Source organism: Acipenser ruthenus, chromosome 9, assembly GCF_902713425.1.
Source record: "Acipenser ruthenus chromosome 9, fAciRut3.2 maternal haplotype, whole genome shotgun sequence".
Lineage (NCBI taxonomy): Eukaryota > Metazoa > Chordata > Actinopteri > Acipenseriformes > Acipenseridae > Acipenser > Acipenser ruthenus.
Window position 1 is genome coordinate 17,715,708 of NC_081197.1, and position 23,369 is coordinate 17,739,076.

The window sequence follows — 23,369 nt, forward strand, 5'->3', positions numbered from 1 at the left end:
CAAAACAGAATATATATATATATATATATATATATATATATATATATATATATATATATATATATATATATATATATATTATTGTGTTTTTTAATACTGGTAATATTTTACCGGAAACACCTGCCTTCAAAATGGGATCATAATGAAACATAACAATGTTTTTGATCTTATTAGACACAACACCCTTAAATGTATATTTAATATAAGACAGCATTTCTGAATATCCAAGCATAGAAGCATATAAGCTTAGTGAGGTGACATCACTAAGCTGTTTTATTTACTGCTGTGAATCCCTGGCATATCTGCAGAAATCAATAGCCAGAGGGGCTGGTAATTAGAGTGTCACAGGCTCCTGGTATAAAACACACAGCATGCTAGGAAGATAGCTCAAGAGCTTGTATCCATATAGATCGTACAGAATTAGCTGGACTGGAACTAAAAATGTTCTTTAGTAAAACTAAAAGACTGGCCTACTTGAATTAATTTCTGGACTAGACACTGTTCTGCTTTGTAGCTCTGTTTCTTTTTCTTTCCTTTCTTTCATTTATTTGCTGTGCTTTTAGATCCTGTGAAGATGGACATGGAGCTGAAGATGATCACAGTATTTTGGGGGGTGATTTTAATAGTTCAAAGCAGCTTTGGGACAAGAGTTGTTAGCGGTAAGTAATTCATGCTTTTGTCTCTTTCAACACTCAATCAACTTAGTGAAGCTTTCTTATAGTTACCCCCAAGCTAGGTGAAAAAAATAACTATTGTAAAATGGGGTTCTGTTATATTGTGAAGCAGTTTGGGGTAATTCTCACAGAAATCCCTATATAAATGTATCTACAGTAATATTATATATAATTTCAGTCTATTGTTGTGTATGTGTTATACTATGTGGATAGCTGAATTCAGTGGAGTTTAATAGTTTTTTTCACTTTGTTTTAATTCTTTGTTTGACGGTTAAATTAGGATTCTGCTGCTGTAAAATGGCACCTGTACCTACACTGCATGATCTTGACTTATCTTGAATGTACAATTGGCACTAATAGTTAAATGTTCTAAATTGGAGTGAATAAATATTTACCCATGAAAGTGCAAATACATTATTAATGTTTCAAAGAGGAAGTAAGTAATATTTAGGGTTTCTAGTTTCTGTTTGTGAGTATACTTACCATATACCAGAAAACTACCATTCTTACTATAACAGTTTTAAATCTATTATATTACTATACAATTGCAAATGTAATCCACAAAAGTTGATTAGAGATGAAGATGAACCTGGTGCATTCTCACTTTTTCAATGTGTGCAATTCTGGTTTCCCTTACTGAACAGGTAAATAGTTGAGCCCTTTTCATCTTATGTACCTTTTTCAAGTGTACTTTTAAATGGAGCACAAAGAGGCTGCCTGCACTCTTTACATAGTTGACCACATCTAAAAGCTTAACCAGGTTGTGAAAGGGTGTCTCTAACTCAAAACAAATTCATTACTAAGTATAGTAAAAATATGGAACAGAAGAAATGGTAAATAAGGGCATGTAAAAATGCATATACCCATCATTAATTATATCATTTGTAAGCAAAGTAGAATAAGGAAAAGTTAGAGGTCACTTTATACAAGTAAAAATGTAGCTAAATATTAAACTAAAGTACGGGCATCAAAATAAATCAAGTGTTATTGTGAAAAAGTGAAACATGTAAATAAAAAATGCTAAGAAAACAAGCAACATGAATGTTAGAATTTTTAAAAAGCACTTGAGAATTATGACTCAGTGTTTATTTTGTGATAAAGCGTTAACTGGATCAAAATGTTAGAATAATATAAAAACAACTGCAGTACGCTTTTTAAAAAACGCTTTTAAAATTATATTTATTTCAATCGAAAACAGGTTCTGCCGTTTAGAACATATTATTTGCATTTAGACAATTTTTCATCAAATCTACTTGGTTTCCTCTTGGCAGTGCAGACAATTGCTGCCACCCTTTTAAGCAGTAGAATATGGTGCAGTTACTTTTCAAAGCTGGTCATCTGTTAAATACTGTGTAAATATCTCAAAATCTCCAAGTCGTATTTGTACATTGATTCAAAGGTTAACACGGTTCCTACCTAGCACTGTCAAAAGTTGGTTTGTAGGTTTTGGGAAGTTAAAGGCTCTCTTTTAGAAGTCATTAATAAGAAATGTTTTTTGAAAATAACCACTCTCTTAAATGACTGTACATGCTGATTATTATATTAGAAGATACCAAACTAACTCCAAAAAGTTGTCTGATTTGCAAAGAGTATTTTCACAAATAAACTTCAGCAAACTCAAATTCAACACCCCAAATTACTATTTTCTTGTTGATCTGTCTTAGCCATCCAATGATTCATTCACAAGGTCTTGCTTTATTATTATTATTATTATTATTATTATTATTATTATTATTAATAACACATTGTGGTCTGTGGCAAAATATAGTAAATCAGTTATTATTTTTAAAGATCATTTAAATGTTTCTCCTAAAAAAACATTTTGCTCATCTCATATTATCACTTTCCTGCTTACATGACATTCTGTCTGTTAAATATGTAATGATGTAATGTTTGATTATGTATTCACTGTGCAATGATACAATTATCCCAGAAGCATCATCTTTAAAACAGATTCATTGCAGTGTTTAAGAGGCAGCTCAGCCTTGCCTGCTGGTTGTAAGAAAGACAGAAGCATATTAGAACCTTAGAGAAACTTCCTTTTCTCTCATAGTAATGCAATAGTATTAACCAGCTTACCTGCTGAAATATGAATAGGAACACATTAGTTACTGTAAGTAGGCATTCCATTAATTAAAAGTGCAAAGGTATACATTACAATACGATTTTCACTACCTTCAGCTCAGAGGTTCCCAACCATCCTTGTGGTCTGTGAGTAATCCCTAAAAACATATCCTCTTTTCCACACACTCAAACTGCCAACTATCGGACAGGTACCAAACAGATGATATACCAGAGATGTCAACTCTCCCGTACAGGGGAAACAGTAAAAAAGGTATCACGGATTGCACCCCCCACTCCCCCACACACACTCCCGATTTCGGATTTTATAAAGTTGACAGGTATGGATATACCGTTAGCAACATAACAAGGGGTTTTTTCAACCTTTTTCAGTATAGCAATGACAATAGTGTTCTGTCCATTAAACAATAGGGAACATAACATATTTTTAACAGAGTATCTTGCTGATGGCGAAGTGGATGAGACTACAATGCTTTTGCTTGATTTGCTTCATTGGCAGATGGCGGACAGTGAGGGTGGCGGTATAATGGGGGAATATAGCATTGCTTTATTCTGGTGTACCTCAGTCCAGAAGGAAATTGTGGTAGAATGTGAGAGAGGCATTCTAATGGGGCGAATCATATTGAAGGAGGACTGTAAGCTAAGATCTGGCTGTTTTTTTTTTTTTTTTATGAGTAACACTATATAAAGGTTTATTAAATAAAAGTATTTATTTCATCATTCTTTTTATTAAACATGTATTAGGTGTATAATGTATTATAGCCATGCTCTTGAGTATCATAGGGGTTTTGTATTTATTGATTTTTCATTCATAGCTTCAAAAACATGACCGTGTCTATATGGTTGGTGGGATGTTTCCCCAGTGCTGTAAAATGTTGTCAAAAAATCAAGCTATGGCTTGGCATTTATTGAAAAAATATAAAAATTCATGCAAGGACATTGTCACAGGGCAGAAGCTGGGTGTGAACTGGTGACCCTGCACACCACAAGCGAGCATCTTAACCACTATGCAAAAGAGTCGGGCTCCTCTGCATTTGTGGTTATACAGCTTTTGAATCCTTAGCTAGCAGTGCCTCACACAACACTGCCCATTATATAACTGTGGCTCCCAACTATAGTGTTATAAAATGGGAACCCTTTTTCGGAATTCTGTTTGCCACTAACACATTTATAGCCTTGTTTTTTTATTGACTTTAGCCCAAACAGTTTAAAAAGAACACCTGAAATGTATATTATAGTGGTTTACTATATGTATCTGTACATTTAGATTTTTTATCAAAAAATACACCCCTTGAACAAAAACAAAATCAATGAAACTGGTTAGATGGGGAAAAAGATCACTAAAGAAGGTTTTTTTTTCTTACTTTGTGTTCCCTGATGTTGCAGGTTTGTAATCGTGGTTCAGGGCAGTGCAGAAGGGCATCTTCGGTACACTGTTATTTGGATTTGATGCTCAACAAATCAAAATTTCAGGAGCATACTTTTGGCAATACCAGAAAGAACCAGTCAATTCACATTTTCGATGATATAAAAACAGTAAGACGAGATAAACACAGATTTGTACAACTACAAAAAGACTGGAACTTATAAAGCTGGTAGAGGAATCAGAACTAATATATAATTTTATGAACCTCATTATATCCCTGTTTTACTGTGACAGTACATCTTTGTCTCACTTTTTTAAAATAATAATAATAATAATAATAATAATAATTTTAATTTATTATAGTGCCTTTCACACCTAGGTGTCTCAAAGCGCTGTACAAAACAAAACAATCAATAAATGTATTTCTTACACGTGTCCTTACATACATGCATGCTGATTTAAAATGTATCAAACACCCCGTGTTTCTAAATGATGTTAGAGCCACATAATCTACTCAGTGATACTCACTCAATGATAGTGTTCCTTCTTGCAAAGTTTTTGCTTTACAAGAGGCTAGAAACTGCTGAGTTTTCTTCTGAGCTCTCAAGCAACCAGTGATATCATAAAGAGCACCAAGTGATGATAATGCAATCTGGGCAGAGGCAATTACTTAAAGTACCTTGTGTGCTGGAAACTAATCTTGTTATTAGACATTTAACAGTCGGTATATTAATCTTAGGTATTAGCCCAGAACGCATTATATTTTTACACAGCTTTTACAATACATCATCAAAATGTATGAATAGAAATGTGAACAATAGGACTGTGTGCATTGTTATGTATTGTTAACCTATTAGTAATTACCGCCCCTTCCTTTGGAAACACGCACACGCTCCCAGTGACAGCTATTTATAGGTCAAATTGGCCTATGCAGGCAAATGTGTTTCACTATTAGATGTAATAACTATGAGTTTATAATTTAAAGGATGTCAAATTCTATTGATTTCTATTCTGCCAAAAATGTGATGTGTTTATTTACATAAGCTGTATTAATACTAAGCAGAAAACCTTTTTTAGAAAGGAAAAAAAAAAAAGTCGGAAGTGTGTAGTCTTTTCAAAACACAAAAGCACACAAGACAGTTTTTAAAATATGGCAAAAAAAAAAAATGCTGACATTGTATAGTGGGGATTACTTTTTTCTAAGTTATTGAATTGGCTGGTTTGTTTTATTAGAACTCATGATCAAGAGTTTGCAAAGTTTGAATGACTTCAGACCAGGAAGAGACAAACACTGTACTGCGAGGTGAAGCACGGTTGCGTGTATTTAATTATAAATAAAAGGTTTTAACACAAAACAAACACTGAATAAAACAAAAGGCAAGACGGCCAAAACAAATAGACACAACACAGCGATAAACACAAAAACAAGTGACGTGCTGCTTTAAAGCCAGCACAAGTAGCAATTGTTATAGATATCTTTCACTTACTGTACGTTCCACTTTGAACAAAACCCCAACCCAGACTGAGAGGTTCCTGCCTCTTTTATGCAGCTGTGCCTGAGCTTGATTGCTTGTCAGTCATTCAGTCAGTCTCAGGCACATTCTACACGTGAATTGATTTGGCAGGGGAGGCAATTAACCCTTCCCTGCCAACCTAAAATAACAATGCAAAAAATATATACATTTAAATAATAAGAATAAGAATAAGAATAAGAATACAAAATAAACCAAATACACACAGGGGCAGGGTGTACCCCGTCACAGACTTACACAAAAAGGAAGCTTGCAGTAGATCAGTGTTGGACTTGGAATTGTAAACTTGGTTGCTTTTCTGCAAAGGAGAATCTGCCCCTAACCCACATGTCATCAGCAAGTGCATAAAAGCTCTGTGTGATATTCTTCCATGTCGCTTCTTTTTGTTTCGGCTGCTCAGTCAAGAGCTGGGAGGCCGAAACGGGAGTTGACAGCTTAGAGCCTGGAGGAAGGGCTGCCCTCAGCCACAGATTCCCTGAGGTTTCCACATAAAAAATTAAAAATATGTGAGTAGGAGGTTTTCCTTACCTGAGTGCTGAGCAGTTCGTATTACAGGGTGAGTGGTTGGGTTGGACAGGCTGGGCTCTCTCCCCCATGCAGTCATGCTCTGGGGGATGGGCAATGTCTCAGTTGCTGATTTTCATTAAATTCAATATCTGGGGGATAGGTGGCAGGGCACCACTGTGGAGCATGTTAATTATTCATTATTATTCATTCATGGTTTGGCGGCCTCGTTGTTTTAGCCACATCCTATCTGTGGCACTGGGATGCATGTAACTGTTCATGTTTTTCCAGCTGGCCTCACACAGTTAGCCGTGGGGCACCCACGAACAAGAACTCTGGCCACATTTATCTTTCACTCTGGCCCAGAGTACCCATCACAGTCATCGGGCCCTGAGCACCCTTCACAGTTCATAAATCATCTGCAATTGCAATCGTCATCATTCATTCATTGCCATTCATTCATTGAAGATTCTCTGTGCTGAACTAGTCAGTTGCAGCTGAGCTTTGTACAAACACCTTGAGCTCTTTTTTATGGATTAATGTATTACTTTAATATGGTCTTATTTAGTATTGTAATGTGCTTGCTTTGTGGTTATATGTTTGTGGTGTTCTGTGGAAATGATCTCAGTGGATACTCTCCTGGTTAAATAAATACAGTATATAGGCACAAAACATAGGTTTGAGAATTGAATATATTGGTTGTTAATTAAATGTATTCCAGAGATATATTTATTTAGATCATTATCCATTCCTGACCCTAGACTTCAGTTTTTAAGTGGAGTGGTGGAACCAAGTATCTTTGTAATTGCATTTGTAAAATTGGGTCAGCTTCAGGCCATGCACATCTTTCCCAATGGAGTTGTTGAGAACTTAAAACTTAAAAGAATTTAAAGTGGCATCATTAATCTTAATTATTCCGTAGGAAAGAATGTTGGGGTCAATAAAGTAAAAAGGAACTGACTAAGCTTTCTTCCCTTCTTAAAGTGTCTAAATGTATTAAGTCCTTACTTATTATGAACCTCTTCATAATGAGATATGTTTAACTATTTCTAAACCTCTCCCTTTACCTTTCTTGCATTTACATGAATCCAATATTAAATTACATTATGATTCATTTATTTTAAAGAGGAAGTGCCACATGTGGATTTCTTGGGATGTGTCGTGATCTCTTCCCATTTTGAGATAGTCTCCACTGGAGTTGTGTCCTTTCTCTTTGTTTTGGCTGATTCTGAAGCTGAATTTTCATGTAGATTATTTGCAAATGAGCTGTATTTCCATTAAATAGCCACAAACAAAACACATCTTTTGTTCATGTTTGCCAATAACACATAAAATATCTTCTTGTACTGTAACATGCACCATAAGCTGGTTTCTGACTCCTGTGATTGAGTATAATAAGGAATGAGAAACAAGTATTTGGGTTGTACTTCTGTAAAAACAAATATATTAAGTTGCCTGAGATCAAGTGGTGTGCAGGTTGCCAGCAAAGAGCATTTGTCAATATTGAATAAATGCTGATACCATTCATTTTCAGTTTTTTTTAATTTATTTAGTTTAAATCACCCATCCCTATTTTGTGCATTTAGTAAATATTTTTTCTCTTACTTGTTTCAGGTCAGACTGTGTGTTACGGTGGACCAAAGCACCCATGTTACAAGATTGCCTATTTCCCAGATATGTCAAGCAGGGTAGCCTTCAAAGAGGCCTGGAATGCCTGTGAGATTGATGGTGGGGCCCTTCTAAGCATAGATAGCGAGGCTGAGCAGAGGCTTATAGAAAAACTCTTGCAGGACCTGACACTGTCAGGCTCAGGGATTTTTGATGGAGACTTCTGGATTGGACTGACTAGAAATGTGGAAGGACATGGACATAACGCTTTCACTGGCTGCCCAGACCTCTACAAGTGGACAGACGGAAGTGTCTCAGAATTCAGGTAAGATTTAGTTTCAAGTTTATTTCAAAAGCAAGATGTGTGTTTTATACATTTTTATAAGGTGTAGTTGGATTGCATTGTTAAATAATCTGCCTTTACGTAGTTATTTCCAAGATCCCTTTACAAAAACAAAAAAAGCACATTTGATCCCTGTGTACACAGATTTGAAAAGCCTAATTATTTCACCATATGGAACCTTTTTTTAAGGAACGCTTATCTACTATGTAATTCCATCACTTTGTAAATGAAACATACTGAATTTCTCTTATTCCTTCCATTACAAGAACTCAAACCCAGAGGTTTTGCATTTTGACTCGCATTACCTGTTACCAAATACAAACATAAAGACACCTGCCTATATCTGATGGAGAAATCTGTGAAATGTGGCATACGTACATACTGTATGTACAGTATGTATGAACATACATTTGATCTCCAAGCATCAGTGTTAGACTTCATGTATTAGTACCCAATCATTACGTTTCCTGACAAGTGTCTGCTGCATTTCTGCAAGGATGTGGAAGTGTAGCACTTAGATATTTGAAAGGAGTGATATACATTTTCATCACTGAAAGCTTTGAAAAAATACTATTAAAAAGTGAAATACATGCTTACCATGTGAATCTTTAAATAAGGTAACATGAGACCTAAAAAGCAATATGTATTAGGCTGTGTTCACACTGGGTTCATTTAGAGGGTTTAGTCCACACTCGGTATGGTTTGGTACATTTTGTGTGAAGTGTGAATAACAGAGTCCGCTTGGGAAATGAGCTGTACCGAGTCCACATAAAGAGGTGGTCTCGGCCGTTAGCCAAACACACCAACAACTGCTGGACTCGGTCCTTTTGCACCTCGGAAACTAACTATACAAGGTAACCTGATTAGTAAACATTTCATGCATAGTTTAGTTTATATTCTGAAGAAACAAGTAGATCAAAAAATGTCTCGGAACTACAGTACATTAGGGTTACCAGGCATCCTGGGAAAACTGGGATGGTCACAGTTCAGCCTTAATTTTTTGTCCCAGTTGGGAAACTGTTAATCATCTCAGTTTTGCTATTGTCCCAGTTTTGTATCGGTGTGGTCAGCAAGTTAATAGCAAAGTAATGTATTAAGTTGTGTTAGCACCATTCAAAAAAAAAAAAAAAAATCTTATGGATTATTTGTTTAATCATTCTGATTATTACATATGCCACATTTCACAGATTTTCATAGCAATATGTAAGAATGTAAAACATACACTATTCAAAACCGGAACAATACATCAATAGCTGACATCTTTCAATATACCTCAATATGGGTATTGTAAACATGTGGTTCACAGACCATATAAACAAACCAAGTGCACTTGAAAACTGCATTCTGAACACAAACGAACTTGGTCCTGAAAATAATGGAAAAGGACAACATTTTTTAGCTGTCATCCAAACAAACTCGGTCCCTTTGTTCACAGATAAGTGTGAGGCTGTGTGGTCCAGTGGTTAAAGAAAAGGGCTTGTAATCAGGAGGTCTGCAGTTCAAATCCCACCTCAGCCACTGACTCATTGTGTGACCCTGAGCAAGTCACTTAACCTCCTTGGTGCTCCGTCTTTCGGGTGAGATGTAATTGTAAGTGACTCTGCAGCTGATGCATAGTTCACACACCCTAGTCTCTGTAAGTCGCCTTGGATAAAGCTGTCTGCTAAATAAACAATTAATAATAAGTGTGAACAGCAAGCACATTGATTGTTTCAAACTAAGCGAACCAGACCGAGTCTGTTTGAAACGGACCCAGTGTGAATGCAGCCTTAGATTTACTGGAATAATTTTGTTAGCTCTAAGTGCTTTAATCACTCAAACCAAGTATCCATTATTCTTATGTTAGAAACTGGTATTACGATGAGCCTTCTTGTGGTGGGGAAGCATGTGTAGTGATGTACCATCAGCCAACTGCACAGCATGGACTTGGAGGTGCATATCTTTACCAGTGGAACGATGACAGGTGCAACATGAAGCACAACTTTATCTGCAAGTATGAACCAGGTACAGTACACATACTGCAGCTTCATTTTAATGTGTCTAAATACTGCTTTCAGTGTTTCCATGATAAGCAAGAAAATTAACCTCATTGCACTCATGAATCTGAACTGGGGTGGGTTCTAATTGTTTTATAGTTGAGGTCAATAACAATATCAACAATACCGTTCTGCTCCTGTAAACCAATAATTTTAATAAATATCCCATATGTATAATGAAGCATAATTTAGGTCTCTTCTGTGAATCTGTGGTACTGTAGACCCCACTACTTCTGGTGCTGCTGCCAGTGATAAAAAACAATATGAGATATTGATCAACATTTTTCTTCAAGTTAAAATAAACCAGTGTAGCTAGTCATTGTCAATGTATCTCTTTCATGCATAAAACACAAAGGAGTAGATGTAAGTACAGGCGCAGTGCAAACAATTGCAGTTGCAAAATTCAAATTGCATTGCAGGCAATTATTTTGCACTGCACCCTGTGTAAGCTTAAAAGCAATGCAAATTACTCAACACGCACAAATAATTATCTGCAATTATGATAATGAGGGTCTCAATGGGTCTCTATTTAGCGGCTGCACTTGCAGCCCAGAGGTGACGGAGTTAGGAGAACAGAGCACAAAAATACAAACCAAAAAATATATATATACTGTATATGTATATATAGGAAGGAGAGCAAAGTCCTCTTGGCGCACGGAAAAGAAAGGTTTTCTGAGAAGGAGCTGAGAGTCCTTACGGCTGAGGTCACTCTATAAAATGGAGTTGTTTGGAAACGCCTCAGCCAACATCAGTTATGCTAGTATCCTTAGGAAATGAAATGTATTGGCCTGCCCTTTTCAGCATGACATGCAGAAATTTGCCTAGCACTCTGGAAAAGGTGGATTTGGTTATCCCTCCAGACATTCCAACTTAAAAAATCAAATAATGTTTGACCCCCTTAATAGCAGTTGGCAGGGAATTCCAGAGCCCTGGCACACAGTAGCTAAACCTCCTCTCACCAGGGTGTGATGTTAAAATCACCCATGTTTTTGTTTGTTTATGGGACTATTACAATTAATCTGTGGTGGCTACATTTACCTCATAACTGCCTGTGCTGGATGCACTTGCTTTGCATTTGAGGTTGTGTACCTGCGGCACCTGTTGGCTTTGTATAAATGCTGCTTTGTTCTCATGAGTGTCTGCCAAATGATGCTTTCTATTACAGGTACTCATTTTTATGTTACAAACTCAACCTTTACTTTTAAAATGTGGACCAAGACAGCATTTTATGTAATTACGGAGCAGCAAAAAACTAAAATCTTAACTTATGGGGGGCAATCCAATAGAAATGATAACTAGACTTCTTCATCTGACTATGAGTGAAACATACACACTGTGCAGCTGCTTTATTGCCTGGTTCCTAGTTCCTCATCTTTCCCAATGCCATCCCAAAAACTAAGTTCTTCCAAAATGTAAGCCCTCTCGTGCATGAAATGTAGCACTCTGGTTTAATAGCGATGAGGACATGATTTATAAAGAATACTTGATGTACTGAACTTTTGGCATGGTAATATTTGTACACCTCAAATAAAACATCTTACAAGCTGTAGAAGCTGTTGTATAACACAGAAAAAGTGTCTGATCCACAGTTTTTTGTTTGGCAATCTGTGAGCATGTTTATATCTAGGCCATAAATGTTAACGACATCCTCTATTTTCTGCTTAAGTGTGTGGCCACGCCAAGAGCATATTTTATTGAGAGGCTTTTAATTGATCTGCGATAATTCGTTCATTACAAATGGATTCTATTCCAGGGATTATCCCCATTCAAGATAAATTAATGAGTACATTTTTAAATATTTTAAAAAATCCTTACGAAGGGCAGAGGTACGAGTCTTAACAGTCAATAGAAAAGATCTGGGGTAAAATTAAGAACAAATATCCGAAAAAATGTATTTATACATTGGGTGGGTGCATATTTGCAATATGGGAATGTAATAGGATTATAATATACAATCCTATGTTGCATGTCATGAGCTGGGCTGTTTTTTTCCACTGTAAAAAATGGCTTATTTCACAGCATTTTACGATCTAAAAACAAATGTTCCTGAATATTTAAATGCTTACCTGAAAGAACAACAGTAGATGCTATGTCCATCTTTTAGAAATATTGTATTTTCACAATCAGTAAATTATCAAAAAATAAATAAGTCAAAATAAACTAAATGTAACCCTTCCTGTTATAGAGTCTATCCCACTTAAGTGTACTTTATATCATTTAAGTGTATATCCTGCCTAAGTGTATTGCATTCCCAAATCCAAAACCATTGCCAGTGCTGCATCATTAAATTTACCTCCTTTACGTGTAATACTGTAAGAGTATTTTCCTGTTTTACTGTATAGTGGTGACACTTTTTATACAGTCAGCTGAGCATGTACATTGTGAACTGATGTATTTGGGCATTGTGAACAGGCTGGCTGGTGGGGTGACATCAGGCCAGGAAATTAATGCAAGACATACAGCAACTGCGAGCGAAACTGTGGCGCAATGGAGCTCATCTCTTTTATTAAATAAACAAAAATAAAAAGGTTTAACAAACACAAAAAACACTGAACAACCAACCCACATGACACCGGGTCACAACCCAGGTAGAGCGTGCCAGTGTGAAAGGGGCTTTAATGTAGCCTATTTATTCCATCATTTTGTTTTTCATTTTGTTTGATTCAAACATTTTCCAAATTAATCTCTCACTGCAACACAAACAGAATAATTTGTGGCAGGCCGATCTGATATCAGACATTTGAGTCGGGTTGTGTGGCTTACAACCCTTCTGCAAGATTCCTATAGGCTATTCTTATATATGAATGTGTAGTATTTTGGTGTAAAATTATACTAATTGTAACATGAAATAACCGCAGTTAAAAACATCGTAAAATGGGGGCTCCCGAGTGGTGCATCTGGTAAAAGCGCTCCGCGTGGAGTGCATGATGCACCCTATAGCCTGGAGGTTGCCAGTTCGAGTCCAGGCTATTCCACTGCTGACCGTGGGTGGGAGTTCTCAGTGGGCGGTGCACAATTGGCTGAGCGACGCCCAGGGGGGAGGGGCTTAGGTCGGCCAGGGTGTCCTCGACTCACCGCTCACCAGTAACCCCTGTAGACTGGCCGGGCGCCTGCGGGCTTGCCTATAAGCTGCCCAGAGCTGTGTTGTCCTCCAACGCTGTAGCGCTGGGTTGGCTGCATGGCGGTCCAGCAGAGTGAAAAGAAGCAGTCGGCTGACGGCGCACGTTTCGGAGGACAGCATGTGTTCGTCTTCGCCGCTCCTGAGTCAGCACAGGGGTGGTAGCGGTGAGCTGAGCCTAAAATACAATTGGCTATTTCAAATTTGGAATAAAACCTTAGCCTCAACAGAAACTGCATGTGATCACCTGGTTGTAGACTCCAATTTGGGTCTAAGCTTCTCACATAATTCTGATATTGCCTGCCATGTAGGGCGAAACGTTTTAACAAACATGTCATCTGATATGGGGCGGACGGGATTTCTCCTGCCTAATTCTTGCTCTGTGGTGCGTGCTTTGTAACCAAAGAATGGCAGATATCTTCCTACTATTCCTGTTTATAACAATGGGTTAATACCTCATTTTTTAAAACCTGACTTCTGCTAGTCTTAATAACGGTGCTAACAAGTGTCCTGCATCTCAGTGAATTGCAGGGATTTTATAATTAACACGGGAACTCCTCAAAAATGTTAATAAAGCGCCATTAAGAAAATGTGTTAATAGCACAAATTCAAGCACACAGATTGACCTATGTGTTAGATTATTTGCTGAAGAATGGTATTAGCACTGATATTAAGATAGAAATGGTATGACCGCCAAGTAAAACATTCTGTGTATTGGGCCCTGAGTCTCATAGGTGTCTTGAGTTAAGCTATAATGGGCAAAAAATGCCCCAGCCCTAATTTGATCTGCTTGCATTCACCTGCCGCAAAACTTGATAAAATGTAGTGCATACAACACACAGGAATTTAAGCCTAGCAACCTCTGTATGCAACACCACAGCTACCATATTACTGATACTGAAATGATACATTAAATTTATCTTCCTATAAAGAAAGCATCTTGGAGAAAGAATTAGGAGACAGAGCAGAGCCAGACTATGGTAAGGAGGAATGGTTGTTTGTCATGTTTAATCTGTAGAATGGTTCTATTGAATGCATGCGTGTGTGTGTGTGTGCATGTGTGTGTACAGTTATGGCCGAAAGTTCTGCATCACCCTATAGAATTAACACATTTTGCTTCATAAAGTCAAATGAAATCTGCTGAATAATGTTACGTTAACACATACCGATTTGTAGTTTTCAATATATAACAAAAAACTGACAAAATCGAACATGAAATACTGTACTACTATTATGGTTTCTGGTAAACTCTGGCGATATTATTTGTAGTTTCTTTGATTACATGAAGTTAAATAAATTATCTAAATTATGTTTTTATTTTAATTATCTCTCAATCGTAAAATTCTAGGCGATGCAAAACTTTTGGTCATAACTGTATATACTTAAACTTGGTAAGCACCACCTTTTTTATGGAGTGCCACGTGAAAAAAAAGCGTTAATATTTTAACATGTCTTTTTTTCCAGATTTAACTTAAATCTTGTATTTTTTCCTCAGATTTATAAATGTTGTGAAAATAAATAAATATTTTCTTTAAATGTGTACATTCAGATATAATTTATAAATCTAGTTACAAGATTTTAACATTTAGCTAAATATTTAACTAAATCTTAAATCTCTTTATAAGATTTAACATTTAGCTAAATATTTAACTGGCCAGCTAAATCTGGAGTTTGTAAGCAAATGAGCTCCACCCACTTTGTGCTTTCACACAATTTGATTGGCTCTTGTAATGTTAATTGAATATATGCAAATTTCAGCATAAAATATTAACACTTTTTTTTTCTTTAACACACTGCACCCCATACTTTTAATGTACATGTAAAGATATTATGTCTTTTTAAATATTTTTGTAAAGGGTCAAAGCCCAAATCTGAATCCATATTGTTACGAATTTGGCTTTTCCCATTTATTAAGGTGGTTTAAGATGGTTGTATACCAAGCTTTAAGTATGTTGTAAATATGTAGGCTTTAAAAATCTGAATTTTAAAGCTACAAGGATGCCAATAATAATAATACAAATCTTTATAATAGTATTTATTTTTATTATTGCTTTCATTTTATGTTTTAGAAACTTCACCAACCAAGACACCTGCAAAAAATGATCCACCCAGCAAGCCTGAGGAAGATGCGCAACATGTTGATGTTTCAGGATCCTCAGGTAAAGTCTGAGTTATTATGAGGTGGACATTGTTTTCAGAATCATAAGTATATATCAGTCTGACACATTTATATGTATATTACTACTAGGGATGCCACGTGGCCCCATAATTCCAGAACACTTTGGGATGGGACAGGATTTTTAAGTTGCCCTTAAACTGAAAGAAATAAACACGTGAATTGAGCACTAAACACTTGCTTAACCCTTAGCGGTCCATTTATTCAATGTCTCATGCGCATCAGGTCCAATTTATTTTCACACGAGCTGTTTATTTTACACGCACTGTTTAAATGTATTTTTTTTCACAGTAAAACAGGTTTAAAAGGCACTGCATATCAACAGGACACTCAGTACTGCATCTCCAGCCCTGCCCCACCCCTTGTTCGCTGTATTTTTCACATACCTCTTCATAGTCGCGCTTACTGATAAATCATCTCCTGATCACTCATTTTATCACCAATATTTTATTACTATAACATCTCAAAAAGCTCTGCAAATAACCATAATATTCTTTGAGCTCTGGATGCGGAAGCAGCTATCTTGTTTGTTTATGTCTGTGTTATCTCTGTGGTGCAGGGTCTATGTGTATTGCCCAGATCCGTGGTGTCAGGAATAGTGAACAGCTGGTCAGTATTAATGATTTTAGCGGGAGAAGGCAATATACTATTAGAAACTATAAAGAAACTTTAAAATATATATATTTAAAACTATTAATAAAATAAATAAATATTGATGATGGTACATATTTATTTATTTAATTTGTTAAACGCTATTATGTATTGTCATGCTGCCTCGAGATAATTAATCAACAGAATCAATTTAGCAAAGGTTTAGCACTCAATTCACTTGTTGAGTTCTTTCAGTTTAAAGGCAACTTCAAAATCCTGTTCTGTCTCCCAGTGCTCTGGAATTATGGGCCCAGGTGGCAACCTTAATTACTATTGCCTTTGGGGTTGAAATAATACTGACTGTCAGGATGTGGATTTTTATAATTCTGTATTCATTTTTCTTAAATAGATTTTTTGAAGTTAAATGTTATCCTTTTTTTAGGTTTACTTCTTATTTACGTTATTATTCCAACCATACCTTTGCTGCTGTTGATACTAGTGGCCTCAGGGACCTGCTGTTTCCAAATGTTAAGCAAAAGGTAAGTGGCCTCACTATTTTAACCATGTAGTGCAGGGGTGGGCAGTTCTGGTCTTAGAGGGCCATTGTCCCTCCTTGCTTTTGTTCCAACTTTGCCCTAAATTACTTAACTGGACCAATTATTACTAATTAAGTAATTTAGAGCACAGTTGGAACAATAGCCAGGAGGGACCCCCGGCCCTTCAGGACCAGAATTGCCCACCCCTGATGTAGTGTTATAGTCTCCCAATGTGGATGCATGTACCCAGCGACATGGTTATGTGGAAGTGGGTGTACATACGCTACATGCATCCAGACATGGTCAATATGAATGTCACCTTGTGTTGTGCATATACTGTGTCTAGAGAACCACTGATCCAATTGTGATGAAACTTCTTTTGACCATCTTTTTCAGTTAATGTATTATCTTAATCTGAGGTTATATGGAGACTGGCTGTTCTATTTGGGGCTTCTGAGTTTCGGTTTTAACCGATAAAACCTAATAAAACACCCCCGATACAAAAAAGATGAAATCGGTGGATAGCCAATAAACAGTGGAAAAACTGCGTAAATGGTTAATCAATTCACGTTGACTTTACTCTTTTCCCAATAAAAAAATAAAACCTACTACAAAAATAATAATAAATACATTTCCCAGTGCTGCTGGGCAATGTCCCGCCTTCCTGACTTGCATCTGCCATTCGTTCTGAATACTTTAAACCTGCCCCAACTACTAAGTGACAGTTGTATTGGAGACTCCACTTGCAAGATTTAAAACGAGATTACAATCAGGATGGAGGCTTGTTAGGGGGATTTAAAGCTGTATTACATTTAAGATACAGAGGATTTAAAACAGAATTGTGACGAAATGTACAAAAATGCCTACACACAAAAACCCCAGAACAATGTGCCCGTGACCATAGGGATTTAGATGTGGAAGACAGCAAAGGAAAGAAGGTATAACTTAAGTGTACAGGTACCGTTGAGTTACAACTATAACTATACCGAAAACACTAATTTCCTACAGTATATTAAAAACAAAAGCCCTGAAAAAAAAGATTTACATAAAACTCGAAAATAGCTAAAAATAAGCACCAAAAAACACAATTAATAAAAACTAAAAAACAGAAGCCCTAGTTATATTGTTACTAGAGATCTGCTTGTCCAATTGTGATGGAACTTGCTAAGGGCATTCTTTAGTGCTGGTTATTGATAGTATCATAATGCATATCTATATTTCTTCATGGTATTAATATCAAAGTGAACTGATGTATTTTTCATTGTAAAAATAGGAAGGTGTAAATACTTCTGGAAACCTCTGTGTAGGTGTTTGGTTATAGTGTACATTTTTAAAAGATACCTCATATAATTCTTGATTTCATTTCATTTTTTTTTTCAAAACAGTCACTGAAGGCATATTGCAGTTAATTATAGGCATGTGTGTTGTTTCTACACACATATTAACATATAACAGTCAGGTTAGACAGGTTTATATTTGAAGCATCTCAAAATGTTTCCAGGTCATGTTATATTTTCATCAAAAGCAAGTAAAATATATTTTATATTGTATTTTGTTTTAAAAGTAAAAAAAAGGGTACATGACTGCACGGTGTGCAGAGGTGAGTCATAATGGCTGTGTGAAGCTTCTGATGTTAACTGGGCAAAATCGGCAGGTACTGTTTCTTCTCACTGCACTACAGCAGACCCTACTAGCCAGGTGCCCAGTGAGCTCAAAGCGGACACCTGCATGGCTGGACTTTGTTCTCCAGGAGCCGGTAGCTTGCCAACATCTGCTGCAGAGCTCCTGGGAGTAAAGCGGCAATTAGCTTGGTTGTGGAATTGGAAGGCATGCACTGCCCTTCAGTTCTCCAGAGCTCTTGTGGGAATTGCTGCAGTGAGACACACACACACATATATAATAACTTTCCAGGTAGACTTAGTTCAAAAATGAGTTGAATAAAAAATAAATATTGCACTTGATCTTAGTCATTTACTGCATTTAATATTCTACAGCAAACCACGAACCAAAACCAACCCAGACCAGTCAACACTTTGGATTTCAAAGAGCCAGAAGAAAGAAAACGGCATGGAAGTTTAACTAGCATATGATCTTGAAAACTGTACGCTGACTTTCCTGATCTCTGCCTGGCAGCTTGGAATTGCTTCACATACAAATAAGGCTCTGGAATATACAGTACAGCTGAACAAATGCAAACCAAGGAAAGAACTGTGAGAGAGGAGCAGAGAATGAAAACGCTTGACAGTTATGGTTCACCTGGATAATAGTGTATTGTCTTGCCTGAAAGGAAAATACCCCAAACCCTTAACAATAATAAACAGTTAGTTACTTTCTGGGGGTGTGTGGGTATGGTCAGGATGATGATATTCTATTTTATACTGTATGGATTGTATTTGTCTCCTAAAATGTCAAAGCTACACCTCAGTGTGTTAGGAATGAAGAAAGCACATATCTGAATATTCTTTTAACTAAATATTGGCTGCTTTATCTTTGGTACGGTATAACAATAATTTCCAGATTTCATTTTTATTTGTGTTTGCAAACGTTAATTGAAGAGAAATTAGCACTTTTTAAACTCGTTGACATAACACATATTGCCATCTACTCACATTATGTTTTCTTGTAGAATTGCTACATCTACTAATGCCTGAAGGTCATGTAGTGAAAAAACAGACAAAAACCACTCTGAGAAATGCTTGAGTCATGTTTCCTTCTGAGCATTTAAAGAGAGATATATTTAAACGGACACACAAGAAATACAAAATAAATACTTGTTATTCTAATACTGAAATGTATCTGAAGATTTGTTTTATCCACTGAAGAATAAATTCTATCCTGGGTCATTTTCCTAACCTGCTTGACTTCAATAGAGAAAATCAACACATAGGATGAAGTTTATTGCAGTGTATTTACACATAGTTTAAATGTGAATATGACAATTTTCAGATAAATACATATGTGCAGTTTTCTGTTGAATTTTCACTTAAATTGTCATGTATTTCTCTTTTGAGTCTCAATTATGTCTCCAATAGTGGTTTTAGTAGAAAAGTTTCAGACCAATCTCATTCAAATTAGTAGAAAACAAGATTCTCGAGCATTTCTCAGAGAAGTGAAAGACCTAGACCATCTGGGAAATGCTTGTTGGTGACAGATTGAAAATGTCATATGCAATAGGTCAGCTGGATGATGCTGTCTAGGGTGTGTTCTTTGTGTTATATTTGATGTGTGATTAAATATTACTCAGAAATTGACATTTAAAACCACACACAATTCTAAAGACAATATTCTCCTAAATACTACCACGAGGATGCGTAGTGTATACTTTATACAGTATATTGCACCCTTCATGCCAGTAAACCTCAGAATCAATTTTCTTTTCTTTTATACAACTGAAAGAGAGAGGCGCCACCTGTCTGAAACAGCCACGCATGTTCAGTGTTGGTTACTGGTTCATTCAGGTTTTATGTTCAATACTTAGAATAATTAGTACAATACAGTTTCCAGCTTTGGATATTCTCAGAGAAAATTCCACCTTCATTTAATCTGTCACTATATTGTAAATAGAAATAAACGTATGTATAGGTGTATATGTGCTTGCACCATAATAAAGAAACCTTATTTGAAATCTGATTGCCCTTGGTATATGTCACAGCTTTTATTAGAGCATACAATTATAGCAAGTTACATTTTCAACAAGCTTTAACATTTTACTGGTTCACATGATTGATCGTGTTTTTATGATTTGGGGTTAGAAAAAAAACCTAAGAAGGTTAAGATCCAGGATGCTAATTTGCATACGGTATCATAAATTGGCAACAGTAGACAAGAACACAGTGCCTCCTTGCCAAGACAGCATACTTGCCAACATTTGGAAACTTGAGCGGGACGCTTGTCCCCTTGATGTATCCCCTCAACTCAACACCGCACGACCAACATGACAGTAAACACAGACATTAAACAATATACCGGTGAGTTAGTGATCAGCAGATGTGTCAGCCGCACGAAGAGCACAGCGTGTGGTTTTCACTAACTCTACTGTGCAGAATAGATGAATTTTTTTCTATGTGTAAATATCAGGACTTTCTTCCTATGCATCGGGACGTGGTACGTGAAATCGGGACTGTCCCAACCATATAGGGACTGTTGGCATGTATGAGACGGTACCAGAAGGTGGCATCAAAACTCACTTACTGTAAGCTTTAAGTGTCATATTTAAAACCATCTTGTTGAAATGGTTGCATCTATTTTTTATTCACCATCTTAGTAAGTAAAGTGTTATCAGTTCAACCTAATATAAATAAAAATAGGATGTTATATAATATTCATGGCAAATTAAATATTAAATGTAAAATACATCATATACTGGCACTTCTGCTTTTGGCTCTTCTTGGTTACATATAGAAAATTATAAATATGCCTTAAATACATAGTACACATCTCATTAGTTCTCGAAACAAACACTGTGTTCCTGTCATCAAGCAGAACTATGTGTCCTGAAGAAACAGCTTTGTGTTATTTTGTTTTTCACATGTTGTAGTGCTGCAGTGATCATTTGTACCACACTTGAAATGCGCAGCCCATTGAGTAGCCTATGAAAACGCCAGTAAGAGAAATGTCAAATAAATGGACAAAATATTATACTGTACTGTGATTGTTACCACAGTAAAGAAACATGCATATTATTAATAGCATGTTGTTATAGCATTTACTATGTTACTGTAATGCTGCCAAAATTGTGATATATGAAGAGTTACAGTCAAAATGCTAATGTCTCTGAAATGCAATTGAAAAGCTGAATTTTAAATCTGGCCTTATGAAATGGGGGGCCTGTGTGGTTTTGGTCTACATTTTGACAAAGCAACTGGGCATGAAATGATGATGGCAACAGTCCCCTGTCTAAGATGAGATATCAAAAGTAAAATGTTTAAAGGGACAGTGCCTCTCTGTGAAGCAGGACACATAATATTGTAGTTAACACTACAGGTTTCAACAAATTAACTTTGACAAAACTGTCTCCCTCTCTGGTATAAGCACCTCAGTTTTTGTCTCTAAGTTGTAATCATCTGCAAATACAGTGCCGGCACAAATCATGGAAACAACACATGATTTACAACAAGACTAGGGATGGGCAGTGTATTGCCTATTTTTCTTCATTCAGACCAAATACCTTGGTATCTCTGAATAGATAATCGTCTCATCTTTAACAAGCAATTCATCTCACACGTATATCAGCACCACAAAATGTTACCTTTTTTTCTTGGTAAGCAGTACACCTGGGAATGGGGGTTTGTTGCTGGATAACTTTATTCAGATTACTAGACAAGTAACTATTCAGGGATACCAAGATATTTAGTGAGCAAGTAGTTTGGATTAGGTTATCCAGTAACAACTCCCCATCGCCAGTTGTACTGCTTTCCTAGGAAAAGGGGAACATTTCAGGCTACAATTCTACTTGTGAGATGTTTTGCTCATTAAAATATTTAGCATATTGTTAAAGATTCCGTGATTGTTGTGTCCAAAATTTGTGTCAATACTGTACATATAATGTACATGCTCTTCTTCACAGACCCCCAAAGCTATGGTATGTTGTTGAGTCTGATTAATAAATGCTATGCTATTGGACATTCATTGGAGTTTACTATTTGGATCTGAGGATGAGATAATGACATTGTAACACATGACCCATCCATGTATTTGGGTATGTATTAGATTTCACAAAATTGAGTGTTGCTTTCCCTTTGCAGATTTTAAACCACTAGTTTCTGTAAGGCAGAATGCACAATCTAAAATAGGAAAAAATCAGTTATTTTAATTTCAGTTATACAAGGCCGAAGCCACGAGTTAAGATTATACAAAAATAAGAGAGCAGTCCTATTAATACAACAACCCAATTACAAAAATACAACAATTAAACACATTCATTAGAGTATACAAATCACACCTACACTTCCAATTTGATGGTTATTGGTCAGTAATTGTACATTGCCTTTCATGGATTTACTGGTAAGAAACCTAAGGGTGTATTCACAAAGCTTTGCCTCATTATTTTATTTTGAAGTCTGCTAATAAGAATGTAATCTCTGATAGAATGACTGGAGGTTAAAAACAAATTGAGCTAGTTAATTGTATTGGACAACACATGTTTTTTTGTTTGTTTTTTTAGTTGTTTTAAAGTCTGGTAGGATGTATTAAAGAATATGTGATATTCATACAACTGTTCTAGACTGCTTATATTATATATCTAAATCTGATTTATTAATTGCTGTCACCTAATGCAATCCCAGGCGCCGCATCCATCAACAGTCCAAAGCAACTTTGACCATTTTTCCTTTGTCCAATTTCTGTGTTCTTGTGCATATTTTAGCCTTTTAGTCTTGTTCCACTTTCTTCACAGAGGTATTCTTACTGCAACACATCCTTTAGTCCTGATTTCAAGAGTGACCTTCATACTGTTGATTTGATGGACAATGACACCCGTGCCTTCTGCCAGTTCTGTTGTCAATTCAACACTTGTCTTCTTTCTATTCCTTAAGGATATTATTATCAAGTATTGCTCATCCTTGTTAGACAGCTTTTTAGGTCTTCCAGTCCTAGGTTTGTCAATTACAGATGATGTTTCTCTGTACTTGTTGATTATGCTTTGGATACCATACCTTGAAAATCGAGTGATGCAAGCTATTTCACTCAATGTTTTTCCTTCTTATGCAAGTCAAGGTTGTTATAATAGTGGAAAAGACTAGTGGAGGCTTTGAGTAAATTGTTGATGCTCATAATGCATCAGAGTAGAAAAATGCAACATGTCT

General features: G+C 36.2%; 1 protein-coding gene across 2 annotated transcripts; it reads left to right on the plus strand.

Moving 5' to 3' along the window:
- Positions 1 to 351: 351 nt before the first annotated feature.
- On the plus strand, positions 352 to 20,191 carry LOC117406337 (chondrolectin-like). 2 transcript variants are annotated; one of them, XM_034010276.3, is made up of 7 exons: positions 352 to 659; positions 7,773 to 8,091; positions 9,956 to 10,113; positions 14,196 to 14,243; positions 15,333 to 15,422; positions 16,473 to 16,569; positions 18,561 to 20,191. In XM_034010276.3, exons 1-7 carry the CDS (start codon positions 575 to 577, stop codon positions 18,643 to 18,645), a joined length of 882 nt encoding a protein of 293 aa, XP_033866167.2. In that variant the 5' UTR covers positions 352 to 574; the 3' UTR covers positions 18,646 to 20,191. The 2 variants fall into 2 exon arrangements, with proteins under 2 accessions (XP_033866167.2, XP_033866168.2); XM_034010277.3 differs by lacking the exon at positions 14,196 to 14,243.
- The last annotated feature ends 3,178 nt before the right edge of the window (positions 20,192 to 23,369 follow it).